The sequence below is a fragment of the Micromys minutus genome (assembly GCF_963924665.1).
Source record: "Micromys minutus genome assembly, chromosome: 1".
NCBI lineage: Eukaryota > Metazoa > Chordata > Mammalia > Rodentia > Muridae > Micromys > Micromys minutus.
The window spans coordinates 67,125,897-67,148,745 of record NC_137969.1 but is presented as its reverse complement, the minus strand read 5'-3'; the positions used below and the strand labels follow the sequence as shown (position 1 = coordinate 67,148,745).

Genomic DNA, 22,849 nt, shown 5'->3' with positions numbered 1-22,849 from the left:
CATACTCATAAGCCTCCCTTGCCCTTTGATATCAACCTGTGAGCAATGTCTGTAATGGAACAAAAGCTGAAAAGATGCAAACCAGCTGTACTGGCTGGTTTTGTGTCAACTTGACACAAGCTCAAGTTATCACAGAGAAAGGAGGATCAGTTGAGGAAATGCCTCCATGAGATCCAGCTGTAAGGCATTTTCTCAACTAGTGATCAAGGAGGGGAGGGCTCAGCCCACTGTGGGTGGTGCCATCCCTGGGCTGATAGACCTGGGTTCTATAAGAAAGCAAGCCAGGGGAAGCAAGCCAGTAAGCAGCATCCCTCCATGGCCTCTTCATCAGCTCCTACTTCCTGACCTGCTTGAGTTCCAGTTCTGACTTCCTTTGGTGATGAACAGCAATGTGGAAGTGTAAGCTGAATAAACCCTTTCCTCCCCAACTTGCTTCTTGGTTATGATGTTTGTGCAGGAATAGAAACCCCGACTGAGACACCAGCTCTAGGCCCAGCCATCAAGTCTCCTACTACTCTCCTCTCTCTGGGATATGGATGGTCAGGGACTTGCTGGAAGCTGAGTCAGAAGGGATACTTCCGAGACCCTGTCATCACGTGTGGACAAAAGCTTCAGGAAGCACAGGCATGCCAGAAAGCAAAGTCTCAACAGAGCTGTTGAGTGCACAGGGGATTTATTTGAAAACTGAGACCTAAATGATTAATAGTCACCGTCAAATGAAGGTGGAGGAGGGCATTGTAGGAGAGAAATGCACATACAAAGGTCCTGAGGGGAAGAGGCAAGAAAACTTAAAAGAGGAACCTGAGAGTTAAGTTTGCACATTTCATGGATTCTGCAGTTTGAATGTGAAATGACTCCCTGGGACTCATGTGTTTAAACACTTAGTCTTTAGTGTGTGGTGTTATTTTGGGAGGATGGAGAACCTTTAGGAAGAGAGCCTATCCGAAGAAGTAGGTTTATGGGCAGGGGTGGGATTTATGGGTTACATCCTGTCCCTAGAAATCTGTACTTCCTGACAGGGCAGGATGTAATAGTCAAATTGTCAGTTCATACCAGGCAATGGCACAAGTTCTAGCCAACATAGAATTGTGGACTCAGATCAGTCATTTCTGCCTTAAATTGCTTCTTGTTGGATCTTCTGTCACAGCAGTGACAAAAGTCACAGAACCAAGGAACCAGCAGTTCCCCACCATGATTTCTTCTAGGCATCCCAAGGTGGATTAGCATGTGACACAAGAGATTAGAGCAAACCCAGGAATCTGAACCAGCATGATAGTGGGTAGGGTCAGTTTGTATTGGTGGATGATTCAACTCTTTGTCAGTGTTACAAATAAGGTCAGTAGGTGAATGAAGCAGTTCAAATGACATGTGTACTGGAAGGGGCTGAGGAGATAACTAGGTGGGTAAATTGCTTGCTGTGCATGTGGGAAAATCTGAGTTTCCTAGCATCCACATAACGCTTGGCAGGCTGCTGCCAATAGCACTGGTCCTGGGGTAGATGGAGACAGGTAACCCCTGGAGCTTGGTCACTAGCTCCTCCAGCCACATCAGTGAGCTTCAGATTCAGGGAGAGACCCTGTCTCAAAACAATAAGGTGGAGAGTTAGTGAGGAAGAGACCTGATGTTGACCTCTGGCCTCTACATGCACCCTCCCCCTGCCCCCCCCCCGTGTGTATATGTGCATGTGTGTATGTGTGTGTACACACACACACAACTTTCATAGACATGCAAAGGGAATAAGTACTTTTTATTTAATAATACGGTCCATATAACACTTACAACTTTCAAACTGCAGTTGGCAATTTCAGTGCAAATAGCTTTAAGAGACGAAATGAAGTTAAATGTGAGAGGATCAGTCTCCTTCCAAAAGCTTATGAGCAGCCGGACTTTAACACTGCGTAAAACTAACGCTTCTCTTATTTTTCCATCTAAATCTGGCCAGTAGGTCCTGCAGAAAAAATAAACAAATAAAGAAAATTGTTTGTGAAAGAAATTTTACAAGAAACGGAACATTTTGTTGTAACTTTATTCTGCAGCATGTCCACCATTGTGCAGGATAGATTGATGATACAGGCCTTTGGAGTTAGGCAGCAAGGGATGAAACCTTTGTGGGCCTTTCTGCTGCCTTAATGAAGTCTCAGGTCCACAGGATGAAGCTCTATAGACCTAGAATTCCGATGGACTCATCACTCTGGGTTATCTTCACTACTCTTTCAACACTATCCAGGCCTCACAGTGATGAAAGCATTTACCATTGAGCAGAATTCTAGCTAGGAGACTTATGTCCGTCCTCCTGGGTGTCATGCCATCCTCATGTCATGGGGATTCTTTGATAATACCCTCCCAGTCTCCAATGGACTTCTGTTTGTCTGAGCTGTCCCCATGCTCCAGATTGTCCTTAGCACCCTCTTCCCAACCCAGCCTCCCACAGCTCCCTTTCTCCCTCCTCTGGGCTGGACACTGGAATCCTCCCATGCCGAGTTTTCCAGAAGCCAAGGCATCTTGGCTCTTGCCATGTGTTTCTATTACCACTTGGCTTAAGATGTGTGTATAACCATCTGCTCCCCCATTTCCCATCAAGTCACTTCAGAAGAGTCACGTTGAGACACATCAGGACATTGTCCTGTCTTTACAGAGCCTCAAATCATGCTGCCTTCTCTCATCTGTTTGTAGGGATTCTGTTTTCTCATCCAAACACTGCCCCCATTCCAGGCATAGTCCTTGTTTGGACTCAGGCCAGGTTATCAGGCACTGTGGCCTGTTGGAGTTGTAACCATAGCATCTCCAGGGGGCTGCTGTTTTCATCTGACCCTCAGGTCCGGGAAGCTCCCTCTTTTATCAAATTCAGCTTGTTCTTCAGTCCTGGTAGGTAACAGATTTGATTTCCAGCTCCTTTAGCTCCTCCTTGTCTCTCTCACCTGAACAGCACAACCCCAGTTCTGCCACCGGCAGGGCACTTGTTTCTCTACCTTCCTCTTGATCCTTGTGTGACCTAAATCCTGGGTGGTGCTAGAATCTCTGTCAATTTCTAGGGACTGCTGGGAACAGTCACCTCAGCCTTGTACTCTACATTGGTTCCTGTGCCTCAGCTCTCATCCCCATGGCCATCAAAATGACTGTCTAAAAGCAAGTGTGGTCCTATTACTTCTTTTATTAGAGCAGCAGAGCCTCCCCCAAATCACGAGACTCTCTAGCCAGCAGCATCCTCTGCTTCCACCCTGATTGCCCATCCCTGCTTTCTCTCCAGTGTGGTTTCCCAGGGCCTTATGGTGGGCTCTGTGACCCAGCACTGAACCTGGCAGGTCTTTTTCTTCATCCTGATGTTTGCTCTTACTGTCCCTCTCACCTGGAAGCATCCCTCTAAATATGGCATGGCATTGTGGGTGCCTTTCACTGTCCTGTTCTCCGTACATACCTTCAGTCACATATATATGTCTGTTCTAATAATCTTCCCTGTCTGGCCTCTCTGTTCCCTTCAGATAGAGTTTCAGAGACCACATGTGTTTATGCTTTAATTATAAATGCAGACAAGTCAACAGACACTTGTTAATTCCATACGTGAATAAAAGCAGTTAGCATAGTAGTTTTCCCGAATTCAGATACCCTCCCACTGCCCCACCCAAGTGGAGGCTTGGAAATTTTCTATTCTTCAATGAGTGGACTCAGCAAATAAGGACTTGGCAGTAACAACTAAAACAATTTTAGCAATATAATATAGTATGATAAAAATCTATTTTCCTTTTATAAAGTAGTGTTTTATTACTTCTTTGAGAATTTCATGCAATACATTTTGGTCGTATTCATCCACCTCCACAAACTGCTTTCTTCTGGAACTTTCCATTTGATATTTTCAGACTGAGATGGTTACTAAAGCTTAAAGGTGAGTCAGGTCACACTTTTACTAGTACTTCACACATTTCCCTCTCTCCTTCTGAAAGGTCCATGTCACATGAGGAGAGAGAGACAAATCAGGGACAGCTCTGGGTTGAGACCTAGGTGGTGAATCTCTGAAAGAAAGAGCGCTTGCCTGCTCTCACAGGTACAACTGAAGTGGGCCTTTGTATTGTTGTGGTGGTTGGTTGGGGTTTCTTTGCTTTCTTAAAATAACTTTTTAGTTTAGCACCCATGGTAGCAGGTTTCACCATGGCACCTCCATCTGTATCTCGCATCGTGTTTGCTTTCACCCTGACGTTTGGCTGTCACTGTTGGTTTGTGGTGCTGGGGATGAACTCGGACCCTCTCCAATGTTAGGCAGGGGCTCTCTGCCTGGGCTTCTGATTTTTTTTTCTTTGCAGGATTTATTGTATCACTATCAGACTCTCTGTTACTCTGAAAGGCAGAAATTCCAACATTCTTTGCAAGAGACAATGCATGTTTAGGTAACTTCTGACTCAAGATTTCATGACTTACCACCTTTCATTTAGGTACTTGGCAGTGAAGAGACTAAATTTTCAGTTGAAGGTATTAATTCTATGAACACACTGGACTCACTTTTGAACCTCCCTTTCTTTTAGGGTTATGTAAACACAAGGTCAGTTTGATTTCTAAATAACATTAATTCATACGATAGAGAGGGGTGTAATCATAATCTGACTGTCTGGCCTCTGCATTTCTCTTTTGTTTAGAAAGCTTTGAGTATAGGTTTAATTCTTTATTCTGTTTTCATTCATGTCTGTATAGTAGCTTCACTAAGCTTGTTTGCTGAGCTGGGCTTGGTGGAAACTCTCTATGATTTGTTGACTCTATGTTTGAGGTGAACAAATGTTTTTTTTAAAGTTAACTTTTTTTAAGGTTAGCACACAAAAACAGTGAGTTTCATGATGGCATCTCCACATACAGTCCAGAAAACAACAGTTGGAAGGGTAATAATTAAGATATGAGATTTCAATTTGGTTCTTTAACATTTCAGTTTCTCTGGCTCTTTAACATTTTTCCCTAACTGTAAGATTTTAGTTTCTTTGAGACAAGGCTTCACCCTGTAGTCTAGTCTGGTATTAAACTATTTAGCCCTGGGTGATCTTGAACTCATGGACCTCCTGTCTCAGCCTCCCAAGGTCTGGGGTTACAAGCATGTACCCCCACCCACCACAAACCTCTCACCCCATGGAAGACTTGTTTTGCCCACAGGAGGACAGGGAACAAAGTTTTAGTCTTGTCCATCACCCTAGAATTCCATATTCTTGGCCCCCTTCCTCCTTGGTTACAGGACAACCAAGCACCATGTGTTAGTTATGTTTCTGGGGGGGGGGTGGTGGAGCAGACATCTAAAATTTAGGCTAAAGCCAAATAAACAAGAAACAAGAGGAGGACAATGGTAAAGTGTGTGGGGAAAATCCATGAACATCCAAAAGGCAGATAATATTTTAAAGTGGCTCTGACTTAATAATGCACCTGTTACGGCTCAAAATGTTTTCCCACTGTCATAAAGTGACACATTTCTGGCAGGCTTTGCAGTCTTGCAACCATTTGCATAAAGATGCTACATATTATGCATGTGTAGGATTGGCAAGATAAAAAAGCATTCAAGTAATATTTGGCACACTTAATCACTAAATGGCTATTTTGAAATTATAATTTTTCCAGATGATAAAGGTCTTCATTTGCAGTCAGAAACGTGCATTTTGGAAACCATCTCTTGGTTAACCTTAATTGTTCACTATACTGACAAGCGCCCAAAGATCTGCCCTTCCAGCAAGCAAGATCGGGAATGACTGGACATGGTTCTGCATTATGTCTGCTTATTCTCCCTGAAGTTGTGTAGTATCTTCTGTCCCTGAATCATTGCCAATCTACAGTGTGATCAAACAGGAATTGAGAACCTATCCACTGTAAAGATAACCTTCTCCTTTGGAAGGGTGCACTCTCTGAAAACATGCATTTTAAATCTCCTTCACCTTCACCTTGAGGGTTCAGATAGATATGATTTTCTATCAATGGTATTTTTCTACAATTACCCAACCTTCTTTCTGAGACTGTTCCTGTGACTGTGGAGATAGACTAGTGACATACTCCTGTGGAGTGAGACCCTGAGCATTTCAGTTGGACCCACTGGAAGAAGAAAGGCATGATGGGAAAATTGCAGATGCACACGAGGAGGAAGAGTGTGTGCTCTTTCTGATACAGTGTGACAGCGTCACAGAGCCCAGGGAGGCCTGAGGACCGCATGGCACAGGTAGGAAAGTCCCTGACCTTTTGGTGCTCGTGCTGGAGATAGGCAGGTAGTCCGTGACAGCAATGTACACATACTGTTTGGCATCATCAATCACGCTGTAGATGGCATCGATGTCAAAGCTTCTGTTTTTAGGGCAAAAGAGTTTGGGAGAGTTCTGTGAAGAGATAAAACCCAAGGCATTAGAGTTCAATTGTAGGCATTTAAATGTTAAAAACATTTTAAGTGTTTTTTTTTTTTTTTTTTTAAATTTGGGTTGGTAGGTCTTGGCATATTGTTAATTACATGGAATTTAAAGCTCCGTTTTGCTTCTTGATCAGATTACAACCAAGATACTTCTTCTTTCGTCAAAGCTGTGGCAGTATTGTTTCAAGTCCTTGAAGTCTGTCTCAAGAGGGAATTTTTGATTCCAGTGTGAGTTTTGCTACTTTGAGAGTAACCTACTTCAATTTTAAATAATTCTAGGATCCCTTCCTGTTATAACGAGCTAATGATTTTTCTAAAATATTATCTACATATATCTACACATATATGTAAGAAATATATTCTAGAAATTTATTTCATCTGGAAAGTGATATCATAAACAAAAACATTCTGGTCACAAGTTTAAAAATCTTATTTTTCCCCTGGATCTTTCATAGAGTCAGAAAGAGGAGCGCTGATTGCATGGAATATTATCAGTAACCCTTCAAGGAAAATGGAAGTTACTATGATGCCCAAATCCATCAAGAGAGGCTGGAGAAAAGGATATTTTGCCAGACATCAGCAAAATGAATAAAAGAGAAAAAATTATGTTGGTTGTACTTTTCATATGTCTGAACCCTCATACAAAAACAAGCTGTCCTTAGCTGGAGTTTGATATAGCAAGAGAAAGACATACTTCAGAGTGTTCATTATTTTTCTAGTGGAGAGGATTGAAAAGAGAATTTCCAATAAGTCCCACCTTTATCTGACAAGAAATTGCCGGTGTTAAGCATAGAGACACAAAAGAAAAAAATAAAAGTTTCTGGAACTACCTGCCATACACGCTGCACTGGACAATAACAATTCCCCAGTCATTAGTCCACAGTTCCTTATTCTGCTGCATTGGTAGGAATCCAGTTCAGCCGTGTGGTTCACAGAATAAAGGTTCTGGGATGAATATCCCTCCCAGACAGAAGAGGTAAAGTAGTTATATAGGTGCATATTAAGGGTACACAGTCTCCAGAAACTCCTGCCCAGAAAGTCCTTGTGATAGTTAATATTGATTAACTGTACAGGCTCTAGAATTATTGAAGAGCGAGCCTATAAACTTGTCTTTAAGAGAGAATTTTTAGATGCGGTAAACTGAGGTGGAATGACCCACTCTTCCTTGTGAGTAATGAGTAACACTCTTCTACGGGTGGGATTCTGAACAGTGTGAAAAGAGAAAGCCAGCTGAGATCCAGCTTTCCCCTTTCGACCTCAGATGTGAAGTGAGCAGCAGTTTCGTGCTCCCATTGCTATGCCTTCCCCAGGATGAATCTCCTCTTGAACTGTAAGCTGAAATAAACCCTCCGTTAAGCTGAGATTTGGACACAGCAGTGTTAAAGGTAAGTAATAAAGTCCTCTTGGCCAGTGATAGGCAGGGTATACTTCTGATTAAATATATTTAAAACCACACAGATCAAGGACAGTTCTGTGCTTTCTACAGCATGGGCACACATGTACACACACACACACACACACACACACACACACACACACACACACACACACACACACACAGTAGCCAGGGGACTCCATCTCTCACTGGAACAGGGAAGTTCTGTATCTTCAGGCTTCTAGTCTGTTTGATCCTCTTACATAGGATCACTCAGTCCCTGGTGTCGAGACTTCGTGATGCCAAATGCTCTCCATAACCCTGTAATAATATTTTGGTTTCTTTAAAATCTCAGTTATGTTATATGAATATGTTTTCTGTTTTAATCCCAGCTCTGGACTATGAGAGTGCTTCAGATTGTCCACAGCAGCTGAATGTGATTTGTCTCAAGCTCTGGCAGGGGTGTGACTCTGCCAGCTGAAGATAGTTTACATTTGAAATCCTGGGAGCTCTTGAGAGGGTACAAAAATGCCAGAGCCCAGAGAGAGGCAGCAGTGGCTGCTCCCTCTGCAGCTGCTGGTTCCTGTAGCTGTCATTTGTCAAGTGGTCATAAACAAAGAGACTAGATTGGATATCCTGATGATGAAGATTGGACTTGCCCCAAGTAGCTCGATGCCCCCAATCAGCAGGAAATAGTTTACTGAGACAGACACCTCGTTTCTGCTCTAACCTTCCTCCTCACCCACCTAGTGTTGGGGTGTTGGAAGGGGTAAGGATGGAGAAAGATGGTAGGTAAAAGAACTCAACAAAGGGATCAAAAGCATGATTACCTAACCCATTGCCTTGTCTTTAACAAAAGGGTACACATGGCTTTCAGGTTGAACTCCTCTCTGTCCCAGGGATGAGTACCCCTGGCTGGTTTTCTGCCCCATTTCTGTCCCCAGCCCATGGCTGTGCCCTCACCTTTGCTTCTGGACATTTGCTAAGTGGGGCCCTCTGGATGACATGCTTCCTGTTTGTCCCACTGCATCTGCTCTCTATATTTCACCTCAAGTGTGTGCCGTCCAAGAAACTAGATCTTCAGCCAGAGACCACCTGGCTTCCAGGCCACTACTTCTTTTTCTTTCTTCTCTTTTTCTCTGCTCTCTTTATTCTCCCCGTCTCTCCATCCCTGGGCTGCTGGGAACCAGGGCTTTCCTTAGGCTAGGCACACACTTTTCCATTGAGCTATATTCCTAGTCTCATTTTCACCAGCTCAGTCCTGTCCAAGGGCATCAGGTGACGTGTACTGTTACACAACCCTTCCCACAATCTACCTCCGGAATTCTCTTCCTATTTTATTTAGCATATTCAGAGATATAATTGGCCATTCTTGCCTTTCATCAGCCTGTTTCTAGCTTGATTTTAGGGGTTGTGTTTTATTCATTTTCCTGTATCATTAAAATCATACATTGACATGATTTGATTTCTTCAGCCTTGTTTGGTCTATCTTAGGCATGGCTCTGGGTGCCATGGACCAGCTGAGGAACTTAGCTCTGGACATGTCCCTGGGCTCTGAAATGTGTCCAAACACCAGGGCTTTGTTTCAGTTAAGAAGGTCCTGAGTTTCACCTTGGGATCCTAAACTGGGCATTGCCCTGCTAGAGAAGCACATTTTGGTCAGGGATGGTTGGAGGCCACTGTGTTCCGATGTCAGGGAGAGAATGAGAGCATTGGTGATTTAGGCCAGACTTCATGCTCACAGCCCAAGAATGTGAACATACACCTTTTGCCTTTACTCTCCCTTCCTACCCACCATTACCACAACCCACCTCTGCCTCCTTTGTCTCCCTCTCTTCCTTCCTTTTATGAGACAGAGTCTCACTGTGTAACCACAGTTGTCCAGGAGAGCCTTCTGTAGCCCAGGCTAACCTTGGATTTGTAGCAATTCTGCAACCTCTAAGTACTGGGATTACAAGCACCACCAGGCCTAACTAGTTTGCTTAATAAGAATCTCACTATTTTTACACTGGTATACTCTGAGGACTGAGTAGGAGAAAAGCCTGTTCCCTGGTTGGGTCATAGGCATGCTGTTGCTTTGTCATCATATATTCCCAAGTGCCTGTCATGCTATGGGCTCAGGTCTAGGCAGGTGACAGACATCAGTGGTCAAGGTAAGCTCTGTGCATGGTAGAGCTTCAATCTAGCACCTGATTATGTGGCACTGTTTCATTTGTTGGAATTCGTGATTGTCTGCCAGCTTTTGAGCCATGTTTTTTTTTCTTTTATAAGATCTCCTATACATTAAACCATGCACATATCATATCATATTGTACACTCAGTAAGCAGCTGTGAAATGAACATGAATGTAGTTCATAAACTGATAGATGTCACACGTTTGTTTCATCCCAACCTCCCTTCGTTCCTAGTTGGAGTAGTTTCATTCTATTTATTCCCCTCAAACACACGTGGGCATCTTTATTAGTATTTACATGCCTTAGTCTTTCCTGAGTTCTCTTTGCCTAACACAATGCCTGTGGTTTGGCAGGCACTCATGTGTTCATTAAGGGGGGCATCATTGTTTACACCAATGTCTTTGCACTCAGGGGCATGGTTCTACTGTTATCAACAGTATAAATGTTCCTTAATATATAACAACACAAAAGAATAATGTACTGCATGTCTAGGATGCAACATATTCCACTAAGCATTATAGAAAAAAAATGTGATAAGCCTGGTTTGGAGTGTTTCTTTATTCCACAGTTGAAGTAGAAGACGAGACTGCAGAGCCCAGCTGTACTGGCTGGTTTTATGTCAACTTGACACAAGCTGGAGTTATCACAGAGAAAGGAGCACCAGTTGAGGAAAGGCCTCCAGGAGATCCAGCTGTAAGGCATTTTCTCAACTAGTGATCAAGAGGGGAGGGCCCAGCCCATTGTGGGTGGTGCCATTCCTGGGCTGGTAGACCTGGGTTTTATAAGAAAGAAAGCTGAGCAAGCCAGGGAAAAGAATCTAGTAAGCAATATCCCTCCATTGCCTCTGCATCAGCTCCTGCTTTCTGACCTGCTTGAGTTCCAGTCCTGACTTCCTTTGGTGATGAACAGACTGTGGAAGTGTAAGCTGAATAAACCCTTTCCTCCCCAACTCGCTTCTTGGGCATGATGTTTTGTACAGGAATAGAAACCTTGACTAAAGCACTAGTTTATGTTTAATCTGGCTTTTATCCATCAAGAACTATTGAGGCATCTGATGTCTGGATGTCTGGCTTAAACTAGGTTTTTTTCTTGGACCAGTAAGAGCTAGATGTATGCATAATTTATTTTGCACACTCATTCAGTATGCACTTTTTTCTAGAATTTAGTAGGTTTCTGATACATCATAATAGTCTCCTAGATTTTTAGAAAGCTCATGCTGTCTTTCTAGAATATACACACTAAGATATAACCAAACACAGATTTAAAAAAGAAAAAACAGAATGGGAGAAAAGATTTACAAATCACCCATCTGCTAAGGGCCACATAGGGAGAATGTATAGAACTTCCTCAGGAGATCTCCCAGTGGACACTGAGTACAGCTGAAAGTTGCAATCAGCACACAGTGATGCTTATGCCACGCCCACCAGGATGGTTAACGTGAGACAGAAATGATAAGTGTTGACAGGAACACAGCCACACAAAGGGTGGGATTTCAGAAGGGTACAACCCACTTGGAAAGCAAATGATCATCACTCAACAAATCTTATTCCTAAGTATAAACCTCAAAGACCCGAGAAAAGGTCTTTAGGTCGAATCCTGTGGGCACACCAAAGCTCATGGAACTCTAAAAGAACTAAGTTCATAGTAACTAACTGATATTTCAATAAAGAAGTTAAAGTGTAAGTATTAACATAAAATGGAAGCTTTAAGAAGGGATATGGCATGATTTTTCCCCCATGGGAGACTTCAGTTCTTCTCAGTGTCTTCCCCTCTCAGCTAATACAGCTCAGTCTCCATGATGAATGGAAAATTGAATAAGAACAAGAAATGAAACCTATCTCACAACCAGATCAATGTAAACAGACTTCAAACAGACTAAGCTCTATCCTGGAAAGCAAATGTATTTTTTTTTCAAGTACATTAGGATCTGTGAGAAGAATTCTACAAGTCATAAACCCCACTGTAATGGCTGGTTTTGTGTCAACTTGACACAAGCTCAAGTTATCACAGAGAAAGGAGCATCGGTTGAAGAAATGCCTCCAGGAGATCCAGCTGTAAGGCATTTTCTCAACTAGTGATCAAGTGGGGAGGGCCCAGCCCATTTTGGGTGGTGCCATCCCTGGGATGGTAGACCTGGGTTCTATAAGAAAGCAGGCTGAGCAAGCCAGGGGGAGCAAGCCAGTAAGTGATATCCCTCCATGGCCTCTGCATCAGCTCCTGCCTCCTGACCTGCTTGAGTTCCAGTCCTGACTTCCTCTGATGATGAACAGTGATGTAGGAAGTCTAAGCTGAATAAACCCAACTTGCTTCTTGTTCATGATATTTTATGCAGGAATAGAAACCGTAAGACATCCACATTCACTCATTTCCATTTTCTGATTTCAAATATGTGATAATTACAATTATCCAGAACCCAGTCACTAGAGGTCATACAGGAATTCTAACCAAGAACCAATTTGCAGTTTATGAGGAAGTTATAAATAATCCCTATTTATATCTTAACTAAAAATTTGTATTCAATTGAACTAAGTTATGAATGATCAAAACTCTCTATCATAGCTGGAGATTGATATTCAGTTGTAGTGAGTTGGTAATGATCAAAACTGTAATTTTAGGGCTGAGGATTCTCTAAGCCTTCAGATATTCTCTGTATGTGTTCAACTTAGTTTAGGGACTGTCAGCTTCCAAAAATATAAAGTACTATTTTAAGATTTTTTTTACAACAAATATATTAAACTTAAATTAGTTTGCCTTGGCATTCGCTTGGCACATATTACTGAAAAGCTAGTTATGTTCTGGAACTTTCCACCAATATCACTACCAATAAACTCAGCCTAACATTTATTTATTTCTTGCTGCTTTCAAAGCACTTCTTCTAAAAGGCTCCCTGTAGTGGTTCTACTTGCTACTTTATTTTCCACTTAAAAAACAATGTCTCACTGCTCCATTGACATCCTTCTTACCTGTTTTCTGCTCTTTGCATTTATGTGAATTTTTAAAAAAAATTTTAGACAAACAACTTCATCTTCCTTTTGACCATCTTGTACTGTCTTCTGGATACTCAGAACACGGGTGTTCTCATGTGAAAAGGTAAAGAGGATGTAGTTTTCTACTCTCAGGTAAATGTTCTTTGGTATGTAAGAGACCTTGGCATAAGCCCCCTGGAATCCATCCAGGAACAACGAACAACAGTCACTTCGAAACATGATCTAGGGAATGCTTGCTAAACATCAGTATGAACTCAAGAATATGACCCGGCTCCAACTGGTGAAGTCCTACCCTAGATTCTGTGGGTCAGATCCAAGGGTGACTTTGAGGGCCTATAAATGTGTACTATAAAACACTCCCTAGCCAATTCTTAGTTGTTCTATAATTTGAAGACCAGGGTTGGAGGGCCATATCTACATACTCCCAGTTCCTAGTAACAGTATGATTGTGCAGGTATGGGGGTGTTGGGACAAGGGGTGAAGATAGAGTGTTAGTTTTCAAAAGAGCCAGAGAGGCCTCAGTAGTCAGGGGTGGTCTTGTGCTAGCTTGTTCCAAGTTGTCATCATTGGCTTTGCCTGTTTTAGTTATTGGGTGACCTCAGATTTGTCTTATCAGGGTTCTACTGTTAGATACATCTGGGAATCATGGATGAAGGGCTCATCAGCTTTGGTATCAATCAGCTCCAGGAGCTGGGGGCCTCCATGGTGTTTCCCATGTGACAGACTTTGTGCCACTAAAAAGTTTTAGTGTCTTATTTATTACTCCACACCCATGAGCTCAGGGAAGTTGCAAAAGAAAGTGCAGAAATATTGTAAGAGCCAGAGGTCAGTGGGGACTGTTGAACAATAGTGTCTTCTGGATGTGACAGCACTGTTGTACTTATGAACTCACACAGCAACTGTGGTTGTCTGTAAGACATGCATGATTGACCCACCAGTCAACATTCCAGGCTGGGGGAGGGGTTCAAATGGCACCACCCTTAGCTGAGATTATTAGCAGTTCATGGCTTCTAGGGGAGGAAGGGTCAGTTTTTCTCAAAGGCCTTTGATATGCTGCCCTTGCTCTAGCCAATGGCCTTACCCATGTCCACATGGGCAGTGCTAACTGGAAGAGGCAGAAAGAGAAAGGCTATGAAGCTGGGCTGTGAGGGCAAGCCTGGAGGTGTCAGAGAGGCCAGTAAGCATAGCCCTTGGAGGACATAAGTTGGGGAATGTAGCAGGGAAGGAGCATGACTCACCGACACAAAGGCCTGAGACTTGGTTTCGTTCAACTGGAGCTGAAGCTTCCTTTCATTGTCATAGACCCCATAGAGCCTCTTGGACCAGGTCTGAGGGACTCTGCTCTTGAATTTCAATGAGCTATATAAAGCGAATATCCTTTGTAAATCCAGGACCAGGCAGCTGCAGTTGTAGAAGATGACACCGAGTTCTTTCATCTGTGAAATTAAAATCAAGAGCATCAACGTGGGGTGCAATTGATGCTGTTATTTTCAGAGGAAAAATTTCATAAGAATGCTATACAGAGACATCTTTTTATGCATTTTTTGTCACATGGAAGGATGTAGATAGAACCACATTATAGCATATAGAAGAAATGTATCCTAAAATGTTCATACACAGGAATAGAACTTTTCCTCCCTTTTTGCACTTGGCCTTTTACAGAGAGTTTGACCAGCTACAGTTTTAATATTTGACTTCTCTTATTTTTTCCCCCATCAACACCATTTTTTAAATGAACAGTTAAGCCACAAGACAAGGACCCTCCACTGCAACATCACGGAGTGGTTATCAGCAGTTTCTAGAGCCACACTGCCTGGAAATTGGCCCCAGCTCCACAGAGCTGTGATTTTTTGTGATAAGATACTCCATCTCTGGACCTCAGTGTCTCCCATAGAGCTGAGGTAATAGTGTTAACTGCATATCTGGAGTTGATATGACACACTGGTTAGTATGCATAAGAACAGTGCTTATAATCACTAAAAAGTCTCAGTGGGAGAAGATGTGCCTAGCCCTCAAGAGACTTGAGCCCCCAGGGAAGCCTGGTAGGGGTATGCAGGACATTCTCTTTCCGACAGGGGGGAGGAGGAATGAAATGAGGAACTGTGGGAGGGGGCACTGGGAGGGGATAATGGCTGAACTCTAAAAAAAAAATGAAAGCAATAAAAATTGGAAAAAATGTATGGCAAATGTTACTCCTACTAAAATTGTACACCTTTGATGGTAGTAGACTAAGACTGTATGGAAGAGTCCATGGAGGTCATTGTTGTCTTTTTCTTCAGGGCAGGAGAAGGAGACTGAAATCCAAACAGTTAAGTAAAGTTACAAGCCAGAGAATGACCCGGTGGCCAGTTGAGAATTGGTTTTGTGGATGGGGGGGCAGATGTACAGACTGCAGTGCTTCCTGGAGTCCACAGTGCCTCGTGGAAACTTCCTTATACTTGATTTGCTCAAAATAGCAATACAATTCTTTCACTGGATGAGAGCAGGCCATGTGTGCTTTACAGAACCTCATCTCCCAACTAAGGGTTGTTTGGGAGTCCTGAGCTACTGAGGAGCCAAAGCCCAGGGATATCAGATTCCCTGCCTATCTATCCATTTCTCCAGGAGAGACTGCTCATGGTGTAGGGATATGTATGCCATTGACCTAGGGATCCCAGTACAACATGCTATGGGGTCTTTCTATGTTCATCTATTATGACCTGTCTTCATTTTTTTTAGGTCCACAACAACCACAAAATAGATATATAGAGATTATTTAAGCGACTCAAGAACTTGTCTCTATTTTCTTGCTAATGCAAAAAACAAAAAACAAAAACCTTATAAACATTCTTGACCATATTCCTGTCTGTGTTTGTACAAGTATTTCTTCAGTGTTGAGTATTACAGTCAGAGGAACAGATACATTAAGGTTAAGAAAATGAAAAGTTTAGGAGGCCAGGTGGCTGAGGAATCTACAAAAACACTGATCACACCAAGCAGCTCATCAGAGCTGAGTGGCTGGAGCTAAGAAGGGAGAGAAGAATGGATATGCAGATTTAAGGGTGCAGATATCTCTTCTGAGGCAATGGGGGTAGAACTAGAGGGTGAGGATGTTGGAACCCAGGGACTTTAGTATAGAGAGGAGCAGTTTGGTATTCGTGCTGAAGGCCATGGGGAGGCAGATAACAGGGGAGGGACATTGTCATACTATGATTTGGGGATTTTCCTTTGGCTATAGTGTGGAGAGGAGGTGGAAAATGTGGGCAGCTGATGTCAGAGAATACAGTCCTGGGGCTTTGGAAGTGTCAGACATGTTCATGTGTGTCTGCTAGTCTTAGAGATTTACAGAAACCACTCATAGTAACTCTTGATATATTTTTTTATTTTTAATTACGTGTCTATACATATGTCCGAATGTGGGCATGTGTTTATGAGTGCAGATGCCTGAGGAGTCTAGAAGATATTAGCTCTCCCTGAGCTGATGTTATAAACAGTTGTGAGCTTCTTCGACATGGGTGCTGGGAACCCTATTCAGGCCCTCTGCAAGAGCAGTGTGTATGTACACTTAACCACTGAGCCACCTCAGGCCAAAGTAACCCTTTTGTTAAAGAAAAATCTTTAGGGGCTGGAGAGATAGCTCAGCAGTTAAGAGCACTGGCTGTTCTTCCAGAGGTCCTGAGTTCAATTTCCAACAACCACATGTTGGCTAACAACCATGTGCTTGGGATCCGTAATGGGGGTGTTAGAAACCAGACCTGGGTCCTATGCAGGAGCAGCAAGTACCTTTGTCTGCTCTCCATCACCCCACATTGACCCTTAATGATTTCTCATGGCAAGGTAATTTGTCTGCAGAGTCCTCGGAGACAAGCATCAGTATATCTAACTGAGTGTTTAAATAACAGACTTTTATGTGCTTACAAGACACATTCACCAAGTACATAATCGGTTTCATTCAGGCTATGACTTAAAAACACCCCATGTTAAGCTCTACATCTCATAGCTTGTAGGTGCTGAGAGCTTTGGCAGAGAAGAGATGGCTCACTGACCCAGCCAAGGCCAGCCTTTCTTAATGGTGATTAGACATCAGACTTGTGGATGTCTCCAGATAGGTCTCAGGTTAGCTTTACCAAGTGGCTTCTCTATGACTACCCCCAACCTTGTTATTCCTGGGTGCTTGCACCACAAGGCCTGTTCTGTTAAACTCAAGTCTCAGGATCAGCATCTGGTTAGAACAGGGCTTGTCTGCATTTCAGACTGACAGTTATTTCAAGGGTCAGCTACTGTTTCCCAGCCCTGAAGCTGGCACAGTTCCTATCTCCACACTGGCCGCATAAAGTCAGAGAAGAGAAATAACATGAATTATAAAATCATGGTTTACTCTAAAATGAGCCTCAGTGGAGATCAGCAGTTAGCCATGTTTCTTCACATAGGTGTGGTTAGTTGAACAAAAGCCCCTCTCAATCAGAGATGTGGAAAAGAGAGTGAAACGGGTTGCCACTGAGATTAGGTGAGTTAATTAGGCTTGGGGTCTCACTGAGATCAGCAGACAGCACCACTCTTTAGACTGAACTCTCCTTGGATTCTGCCAAGACGCTCAGAGGAACTCTCCTGGGAAATCAGGCAGATAAAATAGACTTTTTTATAAGCTTGTATCACCACCATGTGAGTAAACTCAGGGACAAGGAAGAATTGTTTTAGCATTGTGGCCCCTCAGCTCATTAGCTGTATGAAGGTAGATAAACCCTCCAGCTTCTTTTTATCACAGAGAAAGAGAAAAGCCACCATGACCCCTGGGAACTGGCTGGCATGCAATCCACATCCAGGTCTTTGTGTTCCTGGCATCTGGTCTGAGCCTTCAGCTTGCTGTCAAACAGTTCCATAGAACACCGTCAGAGACAAGGTCACTCTGTGGCCTTTCAAGGATGAATCAAGCTCAAAGCAAGATGGAGTAATCATGACTGAACACACACACACACACACACACACACACACACACACACACACACACATGCACACATGAACATCATTCAAACCATGACAATGACCAAACATCCCTCAGCCAAGCCAACCCACTGGCTTACTCTCTACAGTTTACCCCCTTATCGCCAACCATATAGATGAGACTTACTAAGACATCCAATCAGAATCTCCTTCACTTCCCACCAGCATCCAATTATGAACAAAGCTCCCTTAAGCACTTCCTCTAAACCACCCAACAGAAACCCTAAAACCATAACATACCCTAGAACCCCCTTACTGAGATGGCTCACAAACATCCTCACAACAGCTGTCTGTCTCCCTATTCTTCTTGGCCTTTGCCTGAGGGCAGTGACTCTACCTGATTCCAGTACCCCTGTCCTAGGACTGCGAGGGCAGACAGGCCCTGCAGTGGTGGAGTGGGCAATGCTCCACAAGTTACTTTTAGACAAAGTACTAGGTATTCAGGATCACTTTAGTTAGAGTGTCAAGCTCTTCGGTAGCAGTGCATAGCTACTCCAGTGGAAATGAAGGCAATGGTGATGCCTGTGGACAAGTACAGAGAAGTGTGGTATATTTGGAAGGGGCTTGCCCACTGGTGTATAAAGTCAAATAGTGCTCTTGAGATATTTCTGTGATACAGCTCATCTTGAAACCTGTGCCACCACCGACTTTAACCTGAGTAGTCCAAATCTTCAAAGGCAGACGGGAACACTAGGAACATGAGATAAAAGTGCTTATTTCATGGCACCACAATTGTGCGTGATATTTGTCCCATTAGAAGTGACCAAGTAGAGGGAAGTGAGAGTTTAAACATTCTCAGCCCCTACCTTTCCTTGCCTGATGCTCACTGTGAAGACACAAGCGGGCACGTTTTCTTCACGCTCCTTCTAGACTTTCTCTTACTGTAGCAGCTTTATTTCAATGACCAAGTTTAAGCCAAGCATAGGCATCTCCTTCCCCCTGTTGTGTGAACTATGGAGTGGTTCGGGACCTCTTGTTTGCACTGCCTAGACTTGATCTATCCTGACAGCTGTAGGGTCTGAAGGCACAACAGAGAGCTCAGCCACATTCGCTCAAGATGCAGAGAATAAAACTCAAGAGGCATAAGTACATTGCTAGTTATTATATATTGCAATAACGTTTCTTTTTCATTGCTGGGACTAAATATCTGACAGGCAGAAAATCAAGGGCATAAGAATTATTTGGGCTCTAGTCTATGGGGAAATGGTCAACTTTAGTAAGGAAAACACTGTAGATAGGGTTAGATTGATTCGGGTTTGAGGGCTTATGTGACCCACCTTCCTCACATCTCCACAGATCAGGAAGTTGAGGGTACTGAGGTTGGATCTAGGCTGCTTATGTACCCTTACACACACACACACACACACACACACACACACACACACACACACTAGCTAGTCCAAGAGGCTCCACAACCTCTGAAGACAGGCTCTCCAGTTGGGAAGTAAGTGTTCAAACATGATACTGTGGAGAACCATTTATATTCTAACCCTAAAATATATATTGGCTTGAGACTGCTGTTGAAGATGTAATGTTGAAACTGGCTTTTGTCTTGTAGATCTTTGATACAGAAAGCAAACTCTGCATAAATTCTCTTCATGAATTTACTCTGGTGAATTTCAGCATATATAAAACGAGAAAAAAAAAAAGCTAAAGGCTTAGTAGATTGGTGGTAGCCATATTTAATATTGTCCTGGCAGCGAGACCAATTTTACCTGCCAGAGACTGCCTGTGCCTGGTGGCTGATGCCCAGCTCCATTCAGCCCCAGCACACACACAACAGGGCATCCTGCTGGCTACCCTGCCTTACAGCTGAGGTATTCAGCTGATTAGTACAATTGTTAGTTGATGGGTGGTTCAGCTGTTCAAAATAAAACCATCTTGAAAAAGCTAAAGGCGTGTCTGCTTGTTTACTCTTGGAAGAGGATAATTCTGGGGGATGAGGTCACTTTTTTTCAATTCCAAAAAATAGACAAACTATTCTCTGCTGTTAAGGGGGGCCTGAGGCCTCAGGTGACCCCTCTGTATGATCAATATGCTGCAATTTTGCCTAAAGTACACTTTGTCCTAACGTTTCTCCCCCTTGTTTACACTGGGATGCTTAAGAGCCGGAGGCTTGGGGAAGGGCAATTGGGTTTTGTAGGATCTAGGACATACTCTCAACCAGCTTCTTGGGGAGAAATAACAGAAGCAGTATACACTGGTCACTGTGTCCCTGGGACTGCTGCAAATGTCTCCCACACCTGTGGTTAAGTCATTTTCTTTAGTAGGTAGCCTTTTATGCTGGCACACACAGGGATGAGTTTCCCAGAGACATTTTTATGTAAGTCCGTCATGTACTTGGACCATATCCACTCTCCTGCCCTTTGGCATCGATCTGTCTTTTTGTCCCCATTCATTTAAAGAAGGCCATCTCACTGGTCTTTTATGTCTTATATAGTCTATGGCTTCATAGATCCTCATCAAACAGAAGATCTACACATGTGAAAAAGCATGACAGTTGCTTTCCTGAGTGATGTAGTTCATATAATGCATGATCTCTTGCGTTTGTCTTCATGGAAATGGCCCGCCTTTGTCCTCCCCCATGGTCAAATACTGTGTTGTCATTTATTCCACATTTTTTTCATGTGTTGAGCTTCCGGGGGAAACCTCACTTGATCTGTAACTTGGCTAATGTAAACACAACTGCTTTTTTAAACTTCTCGTGAGATCCTCCTCATGTGCAAGGACACTGATGTAGGAAGTGATCAAATGGAGGTGAAGGCCAAGTTCACTCTTGATTTCTGTGTCCTCCCCAGGTCTGATCAGCTGTTCTGCATCTCAAAATTAAGTAAAAATTAAGAAAGACATGATATCACACTAAATTTTTTTTTTTTTTTTTTTTTTTTTTTTAGTTTACCTTTTGTTAGTTTGAAATAGGGTTTCACAATGTAGCCTTGACTGACCTAGAAATTGTTTTGTAGACCAGGCTGGCCTTAGATAAACAGTGATCCCCTGCCTTTGTCCCTTACTTCAGGGTCTGCAGAGCGCTGTGTATACCACTTTGCATGGCATAGCTAAACCCCATTTCTATTTACTGTTTTCTTAGAATTAGTGATCAGAGCAAAGAGATTTTTGTCACTTGAGCACGGGTAGAAGCTTAACATCGTCTTGATGGGTTTGTAGCACACCAGCCAGAGCAGGCATCTGATGAATGCTCTTGTCAGCCTCACAGGGAGTGGAGAGGCATTAGCCTCATTGCCAGCTGCACTTCAGAGTAATTACTGCGAATAGCCAAACCACAGCTTAATTTATCACCGGCACACGTTCAGGCTGTTGTTTTCATAATTTCATAGAAATGTAAACAAGTATTTAAAAAAAATTCCGACAAAGACCAAAGATCCTACAAGTGTGGCCAATTTCCAGGCACCCAGTTAGCTGCTGATTAATATTTCGAGTTACTGCAGGAAACTTAATCACTGTGAGCTCTAGCTTGATTTTATTTCAACCTTGAAGGTGAAATCTTTGGTACTTGTCATAAAAGAATAAATAATAGCACCTTGAAAGCTCCAAGACAGCTTCCTGTCCAGAAACATACCCACTGTCCTGATCTCTTACTCCTGAGTAGGTGGCTAGTACCATTGAACTTTCTATTTTCTATGTCTGCCAATGTTTTAAAATCTCTGCTACATGGAATAACACAGCCTGCCTGAAGGAACAGGCCTAAGGCAAGAGACAGGCAAAGATGCAAGAATCTCAGGACAGCTAGTCCAACCTTGCTTCAAAACTAAGGAAATAGAAGCTCCAAAACAGAACTATCTTATCATAAAATGATGTCTTATAATGTTGGAATTCAAGCAAGATCTATTCTGATAAAGGTAAGGAAGTCCCATACTATGTCATTTGCCTACCTGAGTTCTCCATCTCTGCCCCTCTCTTCTTCCCTTCCTTTAATCCAATTTTAACAATGCTTTAATCTTTTAAAACATGCTTATGTTCCTTTACATGTGGGCATATGTGAACACATATGCACATGCATTCTATAAATCATGAGTAAAACGTATGAAAATAATGTCTTTCTTTTTACTCTGTGCATTCTGAGATCATCCTCAAGTTCCAAGACTTAGGGGCAGGTGCTTTTACTCACTGAGAACTCTCACTGGCTCTAATAGTTCACCTTTTTAAGGATGTGACAACTTTATAGACGATCATTTTTTAATTAATATTCCATTTCTGTTGGAAAAAATCCATACAGCAATACCCTGACCTTATTTCAGAAAATGGAAAATCAGTAGGCAAAACTTGGACAGGTTAATGACAGTGGAATGGTCAGGGAGACATCTTGGAGGAAGGAGGCCAGAGAGTAGAATGGGATGGAACCATTCAGAAATACATTTCTGCTATCTCAGGGTATTTCCATTTCAACAGCCTTCTTCAGAAGAGTTGAAATGATTCCAAACTGGCACTATAGTTCTCCCATCATTCCTGCTTTTGTTTTATGAGTAGTATTATCTCCTAATGTTTCCAAGACAAGGTCTTACTGTATAGCTGAGGTTGTTTCAGATCTTCATCCTCCTCCCTCAGGCTCCAAAGCGCTGGGATTAGAGTTATGTACTACTATAGCTGTCTTCTGTCTTCTTGCTCTCCCAGTGACCACAGACAAATTGATGTCATCTCAGCTTTAGGTGGCTGTATTTGGTAACTTTTTCAAGACTCTCCAAAGATTTACTCGCTCTGATAAAACATTGGGCTAGATCTGAAAACTCTGTCTTCCCTTAACACTTATTTAAATCATTCCACTCTTTACATTAACTGTCATCATCATTATCATCACCATCACCATCACCATCATCATCATTGTCATCATTATCCATAGAGATGAAGTTATTGAGGAACGCAGAGAGGAGAGAAAATTTCCTTTACAAGTCAGAAATGTGTGGGTCTAATTCTACTTTTTATTGCTAAAGTCCATGAGTAACTTTCAGCTTATAATTTGTAT

The 22,849-nt window shown here is 42.7% G+C and overlaps 1 protein-coding gene across 2 annotated transcripts in view; it reads right to left on the bottom strand.

Moving 5' to 3' along the window:
- The window catches only part of PLD5 (phospholipase D family member 5), a gene marked incomplete at both ends in the record, with an annotated part of 347,611 nt that overhangs the window by 9,986 nt on the left and 314,776 nt on the right, over positions 1-22,849 (bottom strand). For both annotated transcript variants that reach the window (XM_080920189.1, XM_080920190.1), the window contains 3 exons: positions 1,780-1,948; positions 6,190-6,326; positions 14,130-14,327. In XM_080920189.1, coding sequence (XP_080776315.1) covers positions 1,780-1,948; positions 6,190-6,326; positions 14,130-14,327 — 504 coding nt within the window. The remainder of the gene's footprint in view (positions 1-1,779; positions 1,949-6,189; positions 6,327-14,129; positions 14,328-22,849) is intronic.